The following is a 16944-nucleotide window of genomic DNA, read 5'->3' as shown; positions in this document are numbered from 1 at the left end:
TAAAAGAGGGGGCCAAAGGTTTTCTGCACCTCGATCTGAATAGATTTATTGTGCTCAAAAAAACAAACAACTAAAGTGTATGTAATAAACACTTTTTACACTGGGAGGCAAAAATAAGGCCAGTAGTTTTTTTAGTAAATACTTGTAATAGTTATAATTTTTTGTTTTGTTTACTGTATATTTTAAATACAAATGAGCTAAATAAAAATTAAGCTGAGTAAAAATTTTTACCAAAAATAACCAGATATCGCACTCCTGTTCTTCTCCGAATCTTTTCTCAGCCTCAGAAGGTCTCAAAAACCATTGACTCGTACGAAAACAGAATGTTAGTCCTTTTTCAAGCCAAATGATGGGATTTCTTGAAAAACTTAACCTATTTGTTGTGTTCGTTGGCAAAAATTCTGGACCAGCGGCAGGTCATCTCGCACGTTCTAGATTCCGAAACTCATCGCCTTGCGGTACTTTTTTAAAAATTTTCGAGTCGTTGCTTGATCTATCTGCAGAATGTCAAATACGGAGTACATTCCAAATAATAATACACCCATCTTTCTGAGACTTGACATGATAGCGAACTGTTCCATGCTCTCTGATATAACCTCCAGTATCTTCATAGCGATGGAAGACCCTTCGGACAATTGTTCTGGCTGGGCTTCTTCCATCTTCCAACAATGCTATGATTCTAGCTGAATCTGTTTCACTTAAAACCATCGTTCAAACAAATTTGAAATTGCCTCTCAGTGTAGTTACATAAACTCAAATTTAATACATAACTTCGTAATAAAACTTAAACCATCACTTATTTCAACTTTTTGAATAACTAATTAAAGTTTTAAGGTCCTGATGAAGAGGACGTATTGCTCGAAGGCTCGGTGTAGGATCTGAGTGTTTTCTTTCTAAATTTGGCTTTATTCATAATCTTTTTAAATATGTAATGTTCAGTTTGAAGCAAAAATTTTACCAATGTTTCCTTGGTTTTGCTTTTTCAGTCGATACCTACAATGGTAGTGTACTGCAATTCTTGAGGCTGGACAGACGGCAAATGGGGGCTTTCCTTTGCATAGCGAGCAACGACGTCCCGCCGGCCGTCAGTAAACGAATCATCTTGAACGTCGTCTGTAAGTACCTGCACACAGCAATTATTTCCGTATTATCATTCGTTAGATTGTCGGAAAAATGGGGATTTCATTTTGCCGCTGTCAGACCGTGAAGGCATCACGGCGGAACACGATGTCGTTATTTTCGAGAAGTAATTCAACAGACACACGTCAACCGTAGTCCTCCCGTCGACGTCGGTTCAACAGAGTAAAAACACAAATCTTTATCTTCACCGGGAAAAAAAACCAAATGTCTCTTTTTCTCCCAACATCTCTCCAAACAGGGCCGGAGATGTTTTCCTGTTTGCTTTCAGATGGAATTTCACGCGATAATCGTTCGTATTACAATAATGGGCTTTCGGCGAATGATGGATTCATTCTCAATCGCTTGGAGTCCAAATTGAATGTCGTTCTCCAGGGATATTCAGACTCGCCCGGGGTAGTTTATCAACGCAATCCATCACTCCATCCTTCCAAGGACTCAATAAAAAAAAAACTTTTTCCTCTCGTCGGCCCGCGATATTTACCATCGATTTTCGGATCTTCTCAAGGATCGATACTTTGGCCATTTCTGTTTAGGATACATGAACATTATATATCTAGATTTCAAGACCATTAATAGCCTTGTAAACATGTAAAGCTGCTCTTTTTGTTAGTAATGAAACCCAGGCAACAAACAGCAAAAAACGTAGAACACCAAGAATGGCCTATGTTAAAGTTAAAAAGAGAAACAAATTAATGCGAGGCTTCAATATTCACCTTATGAAGACTCGAGTAATTGCACCAATATGGATGAACCATGATGCCGTGCCATGGTAGACCGCCAATGAGACTAGGATTAATTTTGAAAGTTTTACTGGCAATAACCGAAGACGGAATTTATCTTCCAGGCTTCTATTTTAACTCCCACCAACTTTGAACATAAAATCCTGGTTAAAAATTGACTATAATAAGCTGTACCAGCGTATGCAGTAATGTATGCTTTTATAGTTCGGGGCGAAGCAGAGTTTAACAAATGCATCTTGGTTCGTTTAGAATAAACAGTTGCATGGAAAACTAAATATTACAATTCAGAAACTTATACTTTTTATTTTTAATTTTATTGTATTTAGTAACAAACTGCGAGAAGTGCAAAACATTTACATATATATTACATGGATATATATAAAAGTGTAATACACGCATTCGCGCGCGCGGACGAAATCAAGTAGAGGAGCTATCCAAAGATAACACTTCTAAATCATTTATTCATATAAATCACTCACCCTCTCTGAGAGCAGGTCACGTACATTTAGTTTGTATGATTGGTGCGGTTGTAACTGAGAATGGACCCTCGACGATAGATCTAAATATTCGTGATTGTAAGGTCTGGATTCTGTTGGATTGGAAGGTATCGTTGAACTCCATAGTTCTATGCCGTATGTCCATATTGGACTAGTTGTTGGAAAACAGCTAAACTTATTTTTATCATAATAAACCAAACAAACCTCCTGCACTACCATGTAGATTACTGAGTGCTATGAGTAAAATTTTCCAAAAATGCCTCAACAATAGGTTAACCCTACATATCATGGATCAAAAGCTAATAATGAACGAACAGCACGGGTTCAGACCTGGTTTATCTACCTCCACCCAGTTCATCCGTTTAGTTGATCATATTACAAGTATGTTCAACCTCAAGAAACACACAGGACTAGTTCTACTCGACCTTGAAAAGGCTTTCGACACTGTTCGGCAGGATGGGATTTTCTATAGGCTGATTGACATGAATTTACCATGGTATCTAGTCCAAGTAATTTCTTCTTATTTAAATTCCTTTCACTTCCGTGACCACCTAAAATTGTAACTTCTGCTCCTTTTCCTAAAACCGCCGGAGTGTCCCAAGGTTCCATACAAAGTTCAACACTTTTTCTTCCATTTCTCAATCCCCTCTCTAAACTGAAAAATTGTCAAATCGTATTGTATGCCGACTATAGCGCCCTATCTAGTTCGGCCGAAAGCCAGAAACAATTGTGAGCTAACTGAAGCTGCAAATAGGGTGTCTCGTTTCTGTAACCGGCGGAAACTAAAAATAAATTCCCCAAAAATTAGGCCATACTTTTTACCAGGCGTTGCCATATCTTTAGAGACCGAGCATTTGTTAACAGCTTGCAAATTCCATGGGATGAAAAAATCAAATACTTAGGCGTTAGTTTGGACGGCAAGCGCAATTTCTCTAGTCATGTAAATGAAATCATAAAAAAGGGAAGGTGGCCACGAGGTTCCTCTTTCCGCTTTTGCCCCACAACTCTGGACTCAATTTCAATAATAAATAACTCCTCCTGTACAAAGTTCTGGTAAAGCCTGTCCTCCTGTACGCCTGTCCCGCTTGAAATTAAACCTCCAGATCAATTTGGAAGAAGTTACAGTGGAAGAAGTTACAAAATAAATTTCCGAGGCTGGTAACCTCTTCGAGCTAAAATGACTAGACTAAAATTAGCCTCCACCATGAGAGTACAAACATGAGATTGATATACGATGAAGCTAAACAGCTCACTGAAAACTTTTTCAATAAACTGATTGAGCACAGAAATCCTACATGCCAAGGAATTGGAAGGTACCCTACGAATACCATTCCGAAGCACAGGAGAATAACTAATAATCAGGCTAATATATGGGTAAAAATGTGTATGTGTGTGCATGTATACACACTGCAATCTTGTAAATTATGTATACGAACATGTATATAAATGTATATACTTTGCATATTTGTTTGATTATTAATTTATTAATGTATTTATCTTATTTGTTTTTTAATTATTTATTCATTTACTTACTTGTTTATTGAATTTAATTAAACTCAAATTGATTTATTATGCCAAGTTACTGTTATATTTTATTATTTTTATGTTGTTATTATATATGGACTGGATTTACTCCTGTGACATCGCTAAATCTACTTAATTCCTTTACCTGATTTCATTTTGCTAATATCCTATTTTAGTTATTTTTATGGGTTTTTTGTAATTTTCCAAGAGCACCATATTGTTAAAACTTCTATGTTTAGACTAGAGATCAAATAGATCAATTATTTGAACGGAATGTAATACTGCCACATCCCCTGAAACTTAAATGAATGTGCTCTATGTAAATTTATTACAAATAAATCAAATCTATCTATTCATATTGGGTTCAGTATTAAGTTGTTTCCGAGCATTTTGTTGTCTAGTAATTTGTTAAATATTAATTATTTAGGTTCAGTTCTGTGTTGAAGGATTCCAGGTCAGTCGTCTTTCGGCATTCGGTAAGCCAGGTGTGTCTAGGCAGAGCCCTAAGTAGCAGAAGACGTTTTCAGTTGGAAGGGAGGTGAGGTTATAAGTCGGAAGTAGAGTAATGCGAGGAGGGTTTTAGCTGACTTTGTGGTGTTTAGCTTGTCGCCATTTTTTGAACCATTGTTCAACTTAATACAGTTGTGTCTGGAGGGTCCGGTGTACTATAACGTGGTTGGAGGCTGTCATCAGGGTATGTTAGAATAGTCGTGTGAGTAAACCTGACGGACGCCTGCGTCTGCTCTGGATGAGAGGATCGAATGCCTACTCCAAAGGACCTGTAGGTCAGGGAAACTTAAGTATAAGAAAGTTTGTAAAAATCCCCTTGTGTTTCAAGAGCGAACCATGATGCTAGACTGCGCCAATTGAAAGCCCGTTCGACATCTAGGAAGACAACATAAAAACATTTTTTCTCAAAGGTGGAAGTGATGACGCCCATTACACGATGACACCGTTGGATAGTGGAATAGTGACACCTGAATTCAAATTGATTATTTAGAATTATATTAGAGTATTCGAGGAGTACTGGCTACTAAGTAATTTATTGAATCAGATACTACACTCTTTTACGAAACTGCTAGTAAAATATTTTAATAAGCCGCTAATTTATTTTCTTGCCTTTAAGTTACTTTATTTCGGGCTAAGAATAACATTAGGGAAAAATGTATTAAATAAATGTTAGATTAAAATGGTAAAATGTTTATTGATATGGATTTAAAGAAAAATTATATTTTTAAAAATAGATTTTGAACTGACGAGATTTTTTTTAATTCCATTAATTATAGAGGTAATTATTATCCATGTTTTTGAAGGTAACCAGCCGGCAATATCAAATGTGGCAACTGGGTCGACAAAGAATCCTCACTGCAGGATGCTTTTTAATTTATCCCTGTTTTCCATCGTAAATCGGATTTGAACGTCAACTGTAAATTGGAAGGCCGAGTTAAGATCATTTGGAAAATGTCTCCTGGGAGGACGAGGATGGAGGATCGGGGGATGGGTTCTAACGAAAGGGAGCCGCTCGCCAAGTATTCCACGTAGGCCTGGATTGAATTAACAGTCGGCTCTGATATGTCCGCTCAGACTTGCGCCAATTAGGTCCGGTCCACTCCCAGGGCATACTAACTACTTCCTCACAACCTTTATCCAAGTTTATAATTTGACCGAAGGCGACATTTTCCAAGACTCATTAGAGGATGGATTTTAATAGACTCACCGCACCATTCAAGGGATTCGCCCACTTTTCTCCCCGGCTGCCCTTTCCCAAGAAGTTCGTACACCCTTGATATTATGAAAAAGCGCTGCTAAAACTTAATTTGCGACTGCAGTGGATTAGATATCTCGTAAATCGACTACTTCTAATCTATTTCGTTACTAAATTACATAAAATAATTTATTTATGAGATCAAATGAAAAATACATTAACTGTTGCATACACTAAAATCAATAAATATTTCCGTTTCCATAAATCAACTCTTCTTGTTTCCCTACAACCAGATCACGTACCCTGTGAATCTTTAATTTAATTTAAACTCTATTTAGTGAAACAAGCTCAACTACAATGACCAAGTAGTCTCTGAAACAAACCTTTAGCCAGCCTGTGTTGCGATCTGGGAGTGCTCTCTCCGAACTTCAGAGAGAACAATTTCCATCAGATATGCGGCGGTGTCCCTAGCCAAATCGGGTGGGATCCTCAAGTTCCAGTTCTGCAGATTTACGAACGACTTCTGACTAGAACTGCGCTTAGGAATACGCTTTGGGGAAGTCTTAGGAAGGGCGGAGATGACACAGATACGATACTCGAGATGGGGAACCGACCGACTCCTTCCTGAATCTTCAAAGCTGTACATGTCCGGGGCTATCTCACCGTGTTAACTAAATCGTCTACAGCACCATACGTTTGCCGAAGTAGGTACTTGAAAGGTACATCGAGATACGCCGGTCTTCGACCATGATTCACAGAGTGGTGTATGACAGGCTAGATTGTGGAGGGCGCCGTGTATTGCGAGGGTGCATTCACTTCATGGTCGATCTCATAGTACTGTAGCGTTTACACGGCAAAATTGTATGCTATTTAGAATGGACTTGAGGTGATTCGAGACGATGGTGGTTTTATCTTACTTATCAGCACCGACTCCTCTCTGCACGGTTGCTGTCCATTACAGCTTTTCTGACGACCCTGTTGTTGTGTTCTGCTGGAGAAATATCACTCAAGAACTGGAGCGTCTCTACAAAACGGTTGTTATTGTCTGGATACCCGGCCAGAAAGAAAAAGGCGGACGAGGCGGCTTAAGCCTAGACGCCCCTCCTCCGGCCTTAACCACCGCTACCCGGCCTTCAGATGCTAAAATGGCAATAAAAACAATTAAAACAACGTGGCAACGTCGGTGGTCCGAATCGGCAAAGAAGCTTCCCGTATCAAGAACCCTGCCGAAAAAAGTTCCAACTTATCCCCTCGGACCCTTAGAAAGAGTGAGAGGTTGACTCATGCACACTTACTTTTGGACCAAAGCCGCGTTTGTGCCAGGCTTGTACGGAAACGTTGCTCGATAATTCCCACCATATTGAAGGGTGCAATTCGTTGGCTTCAGATTTGAAAATCGGCATCGAGAAAAAGGCAATGAGCGTTTGGGTCCACTCTTCCAATTTTTGGAGGAATCGGGGTAGTTTTATTGTATATAGTACTGATAGTGTATCTATTGTGTTGAGAGGGAATGTATCTATTGGCGTGAATGTCTAGTGTGAGAGAGCCGATGGCGGATTATTGAGCACCTCAACAAACCTAAATTAGGTTATTAATGTAGGAGTTATAACGGGAGAGGAAGACTGATGGTACATAAATAAGAAAGTACGTATTTAAAAGTAAGTTAGAGTTTTCGCTGTAATGACCTACCTGTTGTAATTCTAAAATAAATAAGTATAAATAGGAATAACTATGATAGTCGCGTTCTTGGGAGGGATGGGATGATGTCTGATGCTAATGAAGGGCAGCATTGAGGCAATAAAATTAATAATAATTAAACGACTAAAATGACGTTACTTGGATCATAGACGCAATTGTTTCTTAAGCAACAGAAATTGTTTTCAATTAATTAATCTTTAAGTAAGTTATTAATTGAGATAAAAGTAAGTGGCACGAGCGGAATTTGAACCCCCGGCCTTCGGGTTCGTATCCCGCTCGTGGCACTGACTTTTTTTTATTTCAACCAATATCTTACTTAAAGATTAATTAATTGAAAAGAATTTATCTGGCCAATCGGACCACGACACTTAATGGAATAAATAGAAATTATATTGGTAAGCCGCCTAGATGAGACAGGTGCAAAAACAACTTATTGAACACCTCTGATCATTATAGTAGGCTGGAAATAATGTGCAAATCAATCGAATTAATAGCAATCCACAGCCATCAAAATCTGAATAGAATGTAAAAATCGACAAACCTGGTTCTGACAAATGCAAATGGTCTTAGCGACCATAGGATTCAATCTGAAAAATAATGTTGTAGACTTTTATTATTTACTATTCAATTAAGCAAATAGTGCATGACTGTTCTACTATGTGTGCTAATATGAACCATGTAATAGATTATCACGAGATCCAAAACATTTTTTTCTTTTCTACCACTTAATAAGTGTATTCGAACTTACATCGTTTTCCTCACAAGTGATTTATCAATGATTCTAAATAGTTAAATTCACTAATTTCGTGGTCCGCTTGACCAATTAATTAAGGGTTTTAGTTGAGATAAAGAAGTCAATGGCAAAGAAAAATGGCAAAAGGGAGGGAAAATTCAAAAGGTGCGGTTGAGATGGGAAGTTGGTATCCAACTGGATCGAAGTCACGATAGCTCAAGTGGTAGAGCAGGGGCGTATCAAGCCGAAGATCGTGGGTTCGAATCACGCTCGTGCCATGACTTTTTATCTCAACTAAAAACCTTAATTAATTGTCATTCTAAATAGTTTCATAACATTTAATATAGGTTTTAAATATTTCTTCAATTAATCATCATGAACAAATTATACGATTGGATGGTCACTCATTTATAAATTTTTAATAAGAGTACTAACAATTAATAATTTGTGTCAATTTGGTTTGGTACAGTTTTTATGTGTGTTTTAACCAAATATATTATAGGAAAGAGAACTCTAATTAATGGCCCTTATCAAATAATCAACAAATGTAAGATATGCAGCAATGATTATTTAATCAATCGACCAGGGTCAACATAAATTGATTGGCCGCATTAAAGATTCAATTAATAATTAGCAAAGTGGAAATGAAGACAATGGCATTTTCAGTTTCATACATTTAAGATAAACTAAAGAATAATTGAGATAAAAATTTTGTTACGTGCTGAATTATTTAATTTTTTTCAGTGAATGGAATTTGACTTGTCAAACACCTGAATTTCCCTGCAACAACAAATAAGAAAGTTAAACAAGAAAATATTTTTTTAGTATAACAGTTTGGTATATTATCATTTATAAAAAACACTATGTCAATTGGTAAATTTAATACTAAACGAATAAATTGTAGCTCCGAAACTGAAAATTTTTAAGATTAAAAAATATTTTCTAAAATAATGTACATACAGGTGTTAAAGGGTTAAATGTCAATATTGTCGTGATGGATTCACTAAATTAAACCTATTTCAATACCATCAGAACGAAGTTTCCATCTTACCTCTTTCCTGAGTTATTAACATTCTGTGATATTAGTCTAAAATCAATTTTTTTTACATAAAATAGTAATTTCTCAACTTTAGCCTCATTAAAATATAAATCTGACCTTTATTTTGCAAATTACATTATATTTTCCATAAGGTAATAACATTTCCGTTGAAAAATACGCGCTTCCGAATACCCAGAAACCTCTCAAAGGGTAACAATTGGCAAAACTCATGTTTTTTTGGAAATACTCAATTGTGGCTTGGCAATTCCTTTTCCCTTCAAAATTTTTGGTAATTCCACCAAAGTTGTCTTATTTTGTTAGTAATCCAAGGGCGTACTCCCTTTTCCATTTTTTAGAACTTTTGCAAAGTTCAAAAACATGATTGATTTGATTTTCATTAAAAAAATGACATTTACGATGTTATTGGGTTGCTGCTCCACTTGGGTTCGATATCACGTTTTTCAACCTTGCAAAGAAGATTTCACTAAGAAACGTTCTAAAAAATGTAAAATTGAGTATGTCCTTGGAAAACTTATAAAATAAAGCAACTTTGGTGAAAACCCCAAAAATTTTGATGGAAAGACCAGTGCACGAGCCTATACCTTGATTTCATAAAGCCCGCTATTTCTCCCCACCATTGAGACTAATAGAAAAACATAGAACTAGTGTGAGAGGAGATAGGGCTGACCGGCTCATTCTTGTTGAGAAAAAGGAGAGAAGAAAAACATGGCTTTTATTAAGTTTAAAATTGATTATAGATAAAGTGATATCAGTTTATGTTTGTAATTTTAATTTAGTTAAATGTACATTGTACACAACATACACAGTAAGTGTTTCTGTTTGTGCATGCACAAGAATTTTGGTTAATTTTTTCTTTTTGTGTTTTTTCGTATTCTCATTGTAAGCATTAATCTTTTTATAATTTGTGATTGGGCATTTTTTTTTTTTTTTTTTTGCAATTTGTAATTAAGCATTGATCTTTTTTTATCATTTATTATTAGAATATATTTAGTTTAGAAGATAAAGATTTTTGTTCTATTTGTTCATAACTCACTGAGGTACGATCCTCCTACTATAAAAAAGACAAATAATCACTACAAGCCAAAAATGAGTATTTCAAGCAACATGGGTTTGGCCGTTTGTTATTCTATACGGCTACTATGTATTTGTAAGCGCAAATTTTTCAACGGAAATATTGTTGTCTTGTGGAAAATTTAATTTAGTTTGCGAAATAAAGGTCAGATTTGTATTTTAATGACACTAAAGTTGAGAAGGGGTCGTCGATGGCCGCAACGGTTTAAGGCGTTGACACGGTGACCGTAAAGGTCCCGTGTTCGAATGCAGGGCCCCGAAATACTTAATAACATCGTAAAACCACCGGCACCCCGAGGATTGATATAACCTCTGCTGTTGCGAACCCTCGTAAAAAAATAATAAAATTCAATAAATAAAATAAATAAATTAAAATTAAAGTTGGAAATTACGATTTTATGTAAAAACTCTGATTTTAGACTAATATCATAAAAATGTGAACATCTCAGGAAAGAGTAAAAACCTCGTTTTGGTGGCACTGCACTACGTTTTATTTACTGAATTCACCATGTCAGTATTGACATTTAAACCTACAACACCCTGTATGTACACTTCGGGTAAAACACTAAAAAACGGAAATAAGAAGAATGAACCACTAGTAAAAAACAAAAATATCCCAAATGTTCAACATGTTGCCTCAAAAAATCACGAATAAAATGTGAATAGAATTGAGCGCTTAAAAGAAATAAAGATATTATCCGTAAAGCCGTCTATTCGAAGTCCTTCTAGAAAAACTGAGTTTTTTATTTTTAAAACTTTTCCGGAAATACTAAATACTCCTCTCTCCACTGACCCTTTCTCTTATGTAACGGTACGGAACTGGTTATTAAGGGGTACGAAATGAGATAATCTCCTAGTCGGCAAAAATGGTGTTCTTCAGGGCTTCGTTCTAGGGCCTCTTATTTTCCGGCTGTACCTTAATGATCTACGATAACAAAATATATTATTAGAAAAACTCTATATTATACACACTACATAGTAGCTATTTTCTAATATTATTAATAATAAGTACAATTTTTTATTTAAATCAAATGTTTGATTTAATATCACACATTATTAAGATAAAAAATATTATAATAAACATTGTAAAAATTGTGCTGTTATGGAAAACATCTTCCAGAGCATAATAAGAATGATTCGTTTTTCTAATGTCGGAAATAATGGAATTTGATTTGGTTAATTCCTTCACTAATGTAATTTTTTTAAAATTAATTTTGGGAGGTTAACAGGTTACTTAATATTTGATTAAAGTAATAAGCAGGTTCTTTCCTCAGCATTTTTTGTTTTCAGGAGAAAAATCTCAACCCTTTGCTTCTTAAAACCATCCCACAACTAAACATTTTATTATTTTCTATAAATGCAATGAAATATTAAAATAACTAATTAAGGTTTTTAGTGGAGATAAAAACGACAATGGCACGAGCGGGATTCGAACCCACGATCTTCGGCTAGATACGCCGATGCTATACCACTTGAGCTATCGTGACCTCGATCCATACGGACACTAACTTCCCATCTCAACCCCACCTTTTGAATCTTTCCTCCTTTTTGACATTTTTCATGGCAGATGGGAAGTTAGTGTCCGAGTGGATCGAGATCACGATAGCTCAAGTGGTATAGCATCGGCGTATCTAGCCGAAGATCGTGGGTTCGAATCCCGCTCGTGCCATTGACTTTTTTTATCGCAACTAAAAACCTTATATATTAATTGTAATATATTAATTGGTCAAGCGGACCACGAAATTACTGAATTTATTAAAATAACGTTTTATTTTTTTGCGTCTCTGCAGCACTTTGAACTGAAATGGAGGTATGCAGTAAAGTCAATTTTCCTATAATAAAAACATCTAACAACAGCCAACGTGCACTGTGCCGTTAGTTGAATTATAATCGTTTGCATTGATTATAACTGATTTATAAATTAAAAATTAAATAAGCACAAACATATTAAACACTCAAAAACGGAATACGCTGCAAATGTTTCACGAATACAAATTACGACCAATTATTTGGAATAAAATAACATTTGCTTTACTTTACTAAACACTCGATCTTTTTCTTTTATGCAAAATCGTATTAAAAATGTTCCCAAAAAAAATGTAAACACTCTCTGAGCCTGTCTGTTTCTAAAGTTCAAAACGTTTTGTTGTTTGTCTAAGTGAAAAGTTTAAAGTTAGGAGCGGCTACAAAGAAGGCTTATCTCATCCGAAATGTTCATTCACCACGGCCGGTATAGGGCAAAACTTAAGAAGAGACAACTTCCGTTCAAAGGAAACTTAAATTGTCCAATCTAGACTCCGCCCACTTGACGCAGAGTTAATCAATAGACCCTGCCAGTTAAACCCTAATTTGTTTTTGTATTTTTTTTTTTTTCGAGGAAAAAACGTGTGTGACAAAGAGTGAAAATAAAATAAGCGAGCAGAAAGAAAGAATGAAAGACAATGAGAAAGGAAGGGTTTGTGGGAGAGAGATAGTAAAAGAGAGAGAGAGAGAGAGAGAGAGAGAGAGAGAGAGAGAAAGAGAGAGAGAGAGAGAGAGAGTAAGACTGAGAGAGAGAGGAAGAAACAGACAGAGAATGAGAGAGAGTGAGAGGGTGTAAGAATAAGAGTGAGTATGGGTGTGAGAGTGAGAGTGAGAGTGAAAGTTAGGGAGCAAGTGAGAGAATCAGGCAGAGAGCGCGAATGAAAGACAATGAGAAAGAAAACGTCTATGAGTGAGGAAGTTAGCGAGAGAGAGAAAAACAAGAGAAAGCAGAAATTTTTTTCAAATTAAGTTATCTCGTTAGAGCAAACTTTAACTGTTAGTACAATAAAAAAATTTACTACCCCAAAAACAACCGGATGCATTAAGATTAATACAAATATTTTCAACACCCGAAAAAGTTTCAGTGCGATCCACAGGTGAACGGACGTGTATGAGTAAAACGACTAGACTCCGAGTAACTGCCCGCCCAGACGGACAACTCATTAATATTAAGTGAGAATTCTAGGAAAATTTCGAAGTTCAATTCAAGTTAAAGTCCCAGTCCCTTGTCTGTACTTGAATATAAATATTTTTTTTTACGTTTCCGTCTTGTTATAAATTCATTGCCTTCTTGTTTCCCCAGGAAATGCCACAATGATTTATAACCCCCTAGTGCCGTCACGATTGTTTATGTTTAATTTGTTACTTTGGGCAACGATTCAATAATATCTAAAAAACAATATAATATTCTAGAAGAGTACGGAAATTCAATTATACACAAGTACATCAAACAGAAAAAAACAGCTGTATGAAACAGCTGTACACTACTTTCTAAAATTATTATTACAAAATACACATAAATTTAAGAAAGATACTCCATTAATGGATTGCATGTGTTTTTAGTACATTACACCATCAATTATTCCATATATTTTCGTAAATAATACTGTTTCTCTTTTTATACTACCTTACACTTTACTTCAGGTTTCAACTGTCTGAATAGATAATTTAAAAGTGGTGTATAAACCAATTGTGATCGTTGATGTGGAAATGGGCCCCAATTCTCTCAATATTTTATTAATTGTTTTTTTATATTATTGCCAATAATCAGGTTTTCCCAGGTTACGTATAAGAAATTTTTTTATTGAGCAATTCTTCTTTTCACATAATTGTATACCATTTTGTTTACCGTGATTTATTGTAGAATCATTGATTGTTTTTTGTTTGGAACAAGTTCTTGTAAAAGGAAATATGATTTGTTTTCTTTCAACACGATACTTCCTCTTTTACTAACCGACATGTTCTTTATTCTCTCTTTCCCCATCTGTCGTTCTATACATACAATTTTGACATGGATAAGTTTTGGATTGGATACACAACGTTTTTGCATGACCAAAACCCCCTTACCCGCCACTTTGGGTTAAGCGTAAGGTTAAATCTTATAAGATTACGGTTATATTAGGTTGGATTTGTGTTAGATTCTGTTATGTTAATGTCAGGTTTAGAGTTAAGTTAGATTTGGTTAGGTTAGGGTTAGTGTTATGTTAGATTTGGTAAAGTTTAGAGTTACGTTCGGTTTTCGTTGCGGTAGAGTAATCTCAGGTGAGGTTCAGAGTTATGTTAGGTTAAGGCTAGAATTAGGGGCAGATTTTGTTAGGTTAAGATAATGGTTTGATTAGCGTTAAATATTTTAATTAATTATATTTTTAATCCAAGATTTTGGTTGACATGAAAAAGCAATTGTTGACAAGGTCGCTCGTGAAACTTACTTTTCCATCTCGACCAAGACCTTGGTTTAAAATTATAATTAATTGGGAATGGTTTAGAGTTATGTTACGTTTTCGTTAAGGTAGAGTAATTTTAGGTGAGGTTAGAATTATGTTAGGTTAGGGTTAGATATATGTCATGTTAGAATTACACTTAGGGACAAATTATGTTAGGTTAAGATTAGGGTGAGATTAGTGCTAAATATTTTAATTAATTATACTTTTAATCTAAGATTTTGGTTGAGATGAAAAAGCAATTGTTGACAAGGTCGCTCGTGACACTTACTTTTTCATCTCGACCAAGACCTTAGACTAAAAGTATAAATAATTCAAATAATTAATACAGTCAATTCTGACTAAATGCATATTTCGGTTAGTGTTAAAGTTATGTTAGGTTCGAGTTAGAATTAAAATTAGAGCTAGGATTAAGGTTATGTTATGCTATGTTAAGGTTAAAATCGAGTTTGGTATCAACTTATTCATGATTGACGTTTTCCATGAACCGGGTAATTTTTTCCGACGTTGTAGTTGTAGGACATATGTAACCTAATTTCATTCAGAAGTTAGAGTAAGTAGAAAAAAGAAAATTAACACAATACAAAACAGCTGAGAATTCCAAAAACAAAATTTAATGCCCAACAATAAAAAAAGGAACAGGAACGTTGTAGATAATATAATACCGTATTCAAATAAACGAGATATCATTACAAAAAGGGACACCCAATTTTACACCCAGAGACCATGGATAATGGAATTAATAAATATCAATTGTAAAACATTTCTTAACTAATTATTTATATATCGAACAAACGCATTTTTATATAATATCTAATTATTTTTATGTGATTCCTCCCCGTCGTTACTCATTTAGTAATGAGATGCGACACTTTACGTAAGAATTTTTTAAAAATTTGCATAACTAGATGCTGAAACACGGAACTTTTAGGATTTTATGATGGTCGTTATCACGTAACTTGAAAAGAAAAGTTGAAGGCATTTCTAACGCATAAGATTAAAACTATTAAAACTGTACACGTTCATTCACATTAAGCAGGACACTATAATTTTTATTCCTCGAATTTATTTCGTGAAAGAAAAATTTAATCCGCTATATCCGCCTGAGTGATGGTGCTGAGCTTGCCAAATCAATAATTTATATTTTGCGTTAAATCTGGCTTTCAAATCTAAAATATTTCTGAATATGTAATTTATCGTTTATTTCAGATTATTAAGAAAAAGCGTTTTTAATGTATTCCAGTTTAGTTTTGTAAGCATTTACTAAAACGAACTTCCGACACCGATGCGTACATCAAAATATAATATTTGACAATACTGGAAATTTGTTTTGGGTTCAAAGGTCATCCCAGGGTGGGTGGTATTAGTCAGTAACAATGTGTTTTGTAACAAACCCCGAGGTGTCTGGGACACGTACGCCAACTGTTGTGGCTACAATAACCCAATACCCAGTTATACCGTTTACCTTGTTAACATTTCCTGTCAGCCTCGGTATCACGACATTCCTTTCAACCTCAACATTAGGAATTATCCCAACAAAAAATATTTCCAAGAACGTAAATATGAAAACGCTATTTTTATAATAAAAATCAATACGATTAATAAATATTCAAATAACAAAGGTTTGAACCATTTATTAGAATTAATAATAGGATTTTTTAGTTAGATTATTTTAAAAGTTAACACCTTAATGTTATATTTATCTCTAATTCTTATGTGACATAAGAAATAAGCCAATGTCTCAAATTTAATTGATTTTATTCAATAGAAGAAGATAAGAAAAGAAAAGGTCTTGAAAAAATGACTGCATAAATGTACCACTGTCATCAGAAATGACAAAAATACATAATCATTTGTACTACAATATTGTATGTTACAACATACAAAGGAGTTTTTCACAGTGAAAACATTTAATTTTTTTAAATTCAGTAGGAGTTTTTGATCTTGAGGTTGAGACTGGAGACTGACAGGACATCCGGAGGTGAAGGACGTACCAACGGGATGCAAGCTAGAAAATGAATATCAGATTGCTGTTGTCCAAAATCAGCTTAATTAGAAACAGATAGCTCTTTTCTGGCATAGGAATCCGCGAAATATATGAGTACGTCCGATAGAAGGATAAAATGAAAATGAAGAACGATGGAACTCGTTCATTATACATCAACAATCCAAGAAACTCATAACCAACATTGAAAGAAAAGGGTTAACAGAATGCATTAAAGGAAGCAGGAACAAACTGCGAATCCTAATAGGACACTGGACTAAATGGACATCAGAAGAAAACTGGCATAACCCAACACGGACAAATAAACAGAGGAAACACCAACACATCTACTAACAAACTGTGGTACTACACTTGCTCGCAGAAGGAAGTGTTTTGGGTCGTACAGATTAACCGTAGAAGAGATTCAACCATTGAAATCGGGCGTGCTAATCAATTTCCTTGATGAACTACGACTCACCGAACAGAGGGTACAACGACTCTTAAAGGGCGCAGCATAATACATATTTTTTGTTGTATTTGCAGGTATA

The 16944-nt window shown here is 35.1% G+C and overlaps 1 protein-coding gene across 3 annotated transcripts in view; it reads left to right on the top strand.

The window, feature by feature from the left end:
• LOC106670739 (lachesin-like) overlaps nt 1–16944 on the top strand; it is a 340305-nt gene that overhangs the window by 251984 nt on the left and 71377 nt on the right. For all 3 annotated transcript variants that reach the window (XM_014401318.2, XM_014401317.2, XM_014401319.2), the window contains one exon: nt 987–1115. In XM_014401318.2, coding sequence (XP_014256804.1) covers nt 987–1115 — 129 coding nt within the window. The remainder of the gene's footprint in view (nt 1–986; nt 1116–16944) is intronic.

The sequence above is a fragment of the Cimex lectularius genome, unplaced genomic scaffold, assembly GCF_000648675.2.
Source record: "Cimex lectularius strain Harlan isolate CLEC.00 unplaced genomic scaffold, Clec_2.1 scaffold22, whole genome shotgun sequence".
In the NCBI taxonomy this organism is placed as follows: domain Eukaryota; kingdom Metazoa; phylum Arthropoda; class Insecta; order Hemiptera; family Cimicidae; genus Cimex; species Cimex lectularius.
Note: the sequence above shows the minus strand (reverse complement) of the source record. Positions and strands in the feature narration are given on the sequence as shown.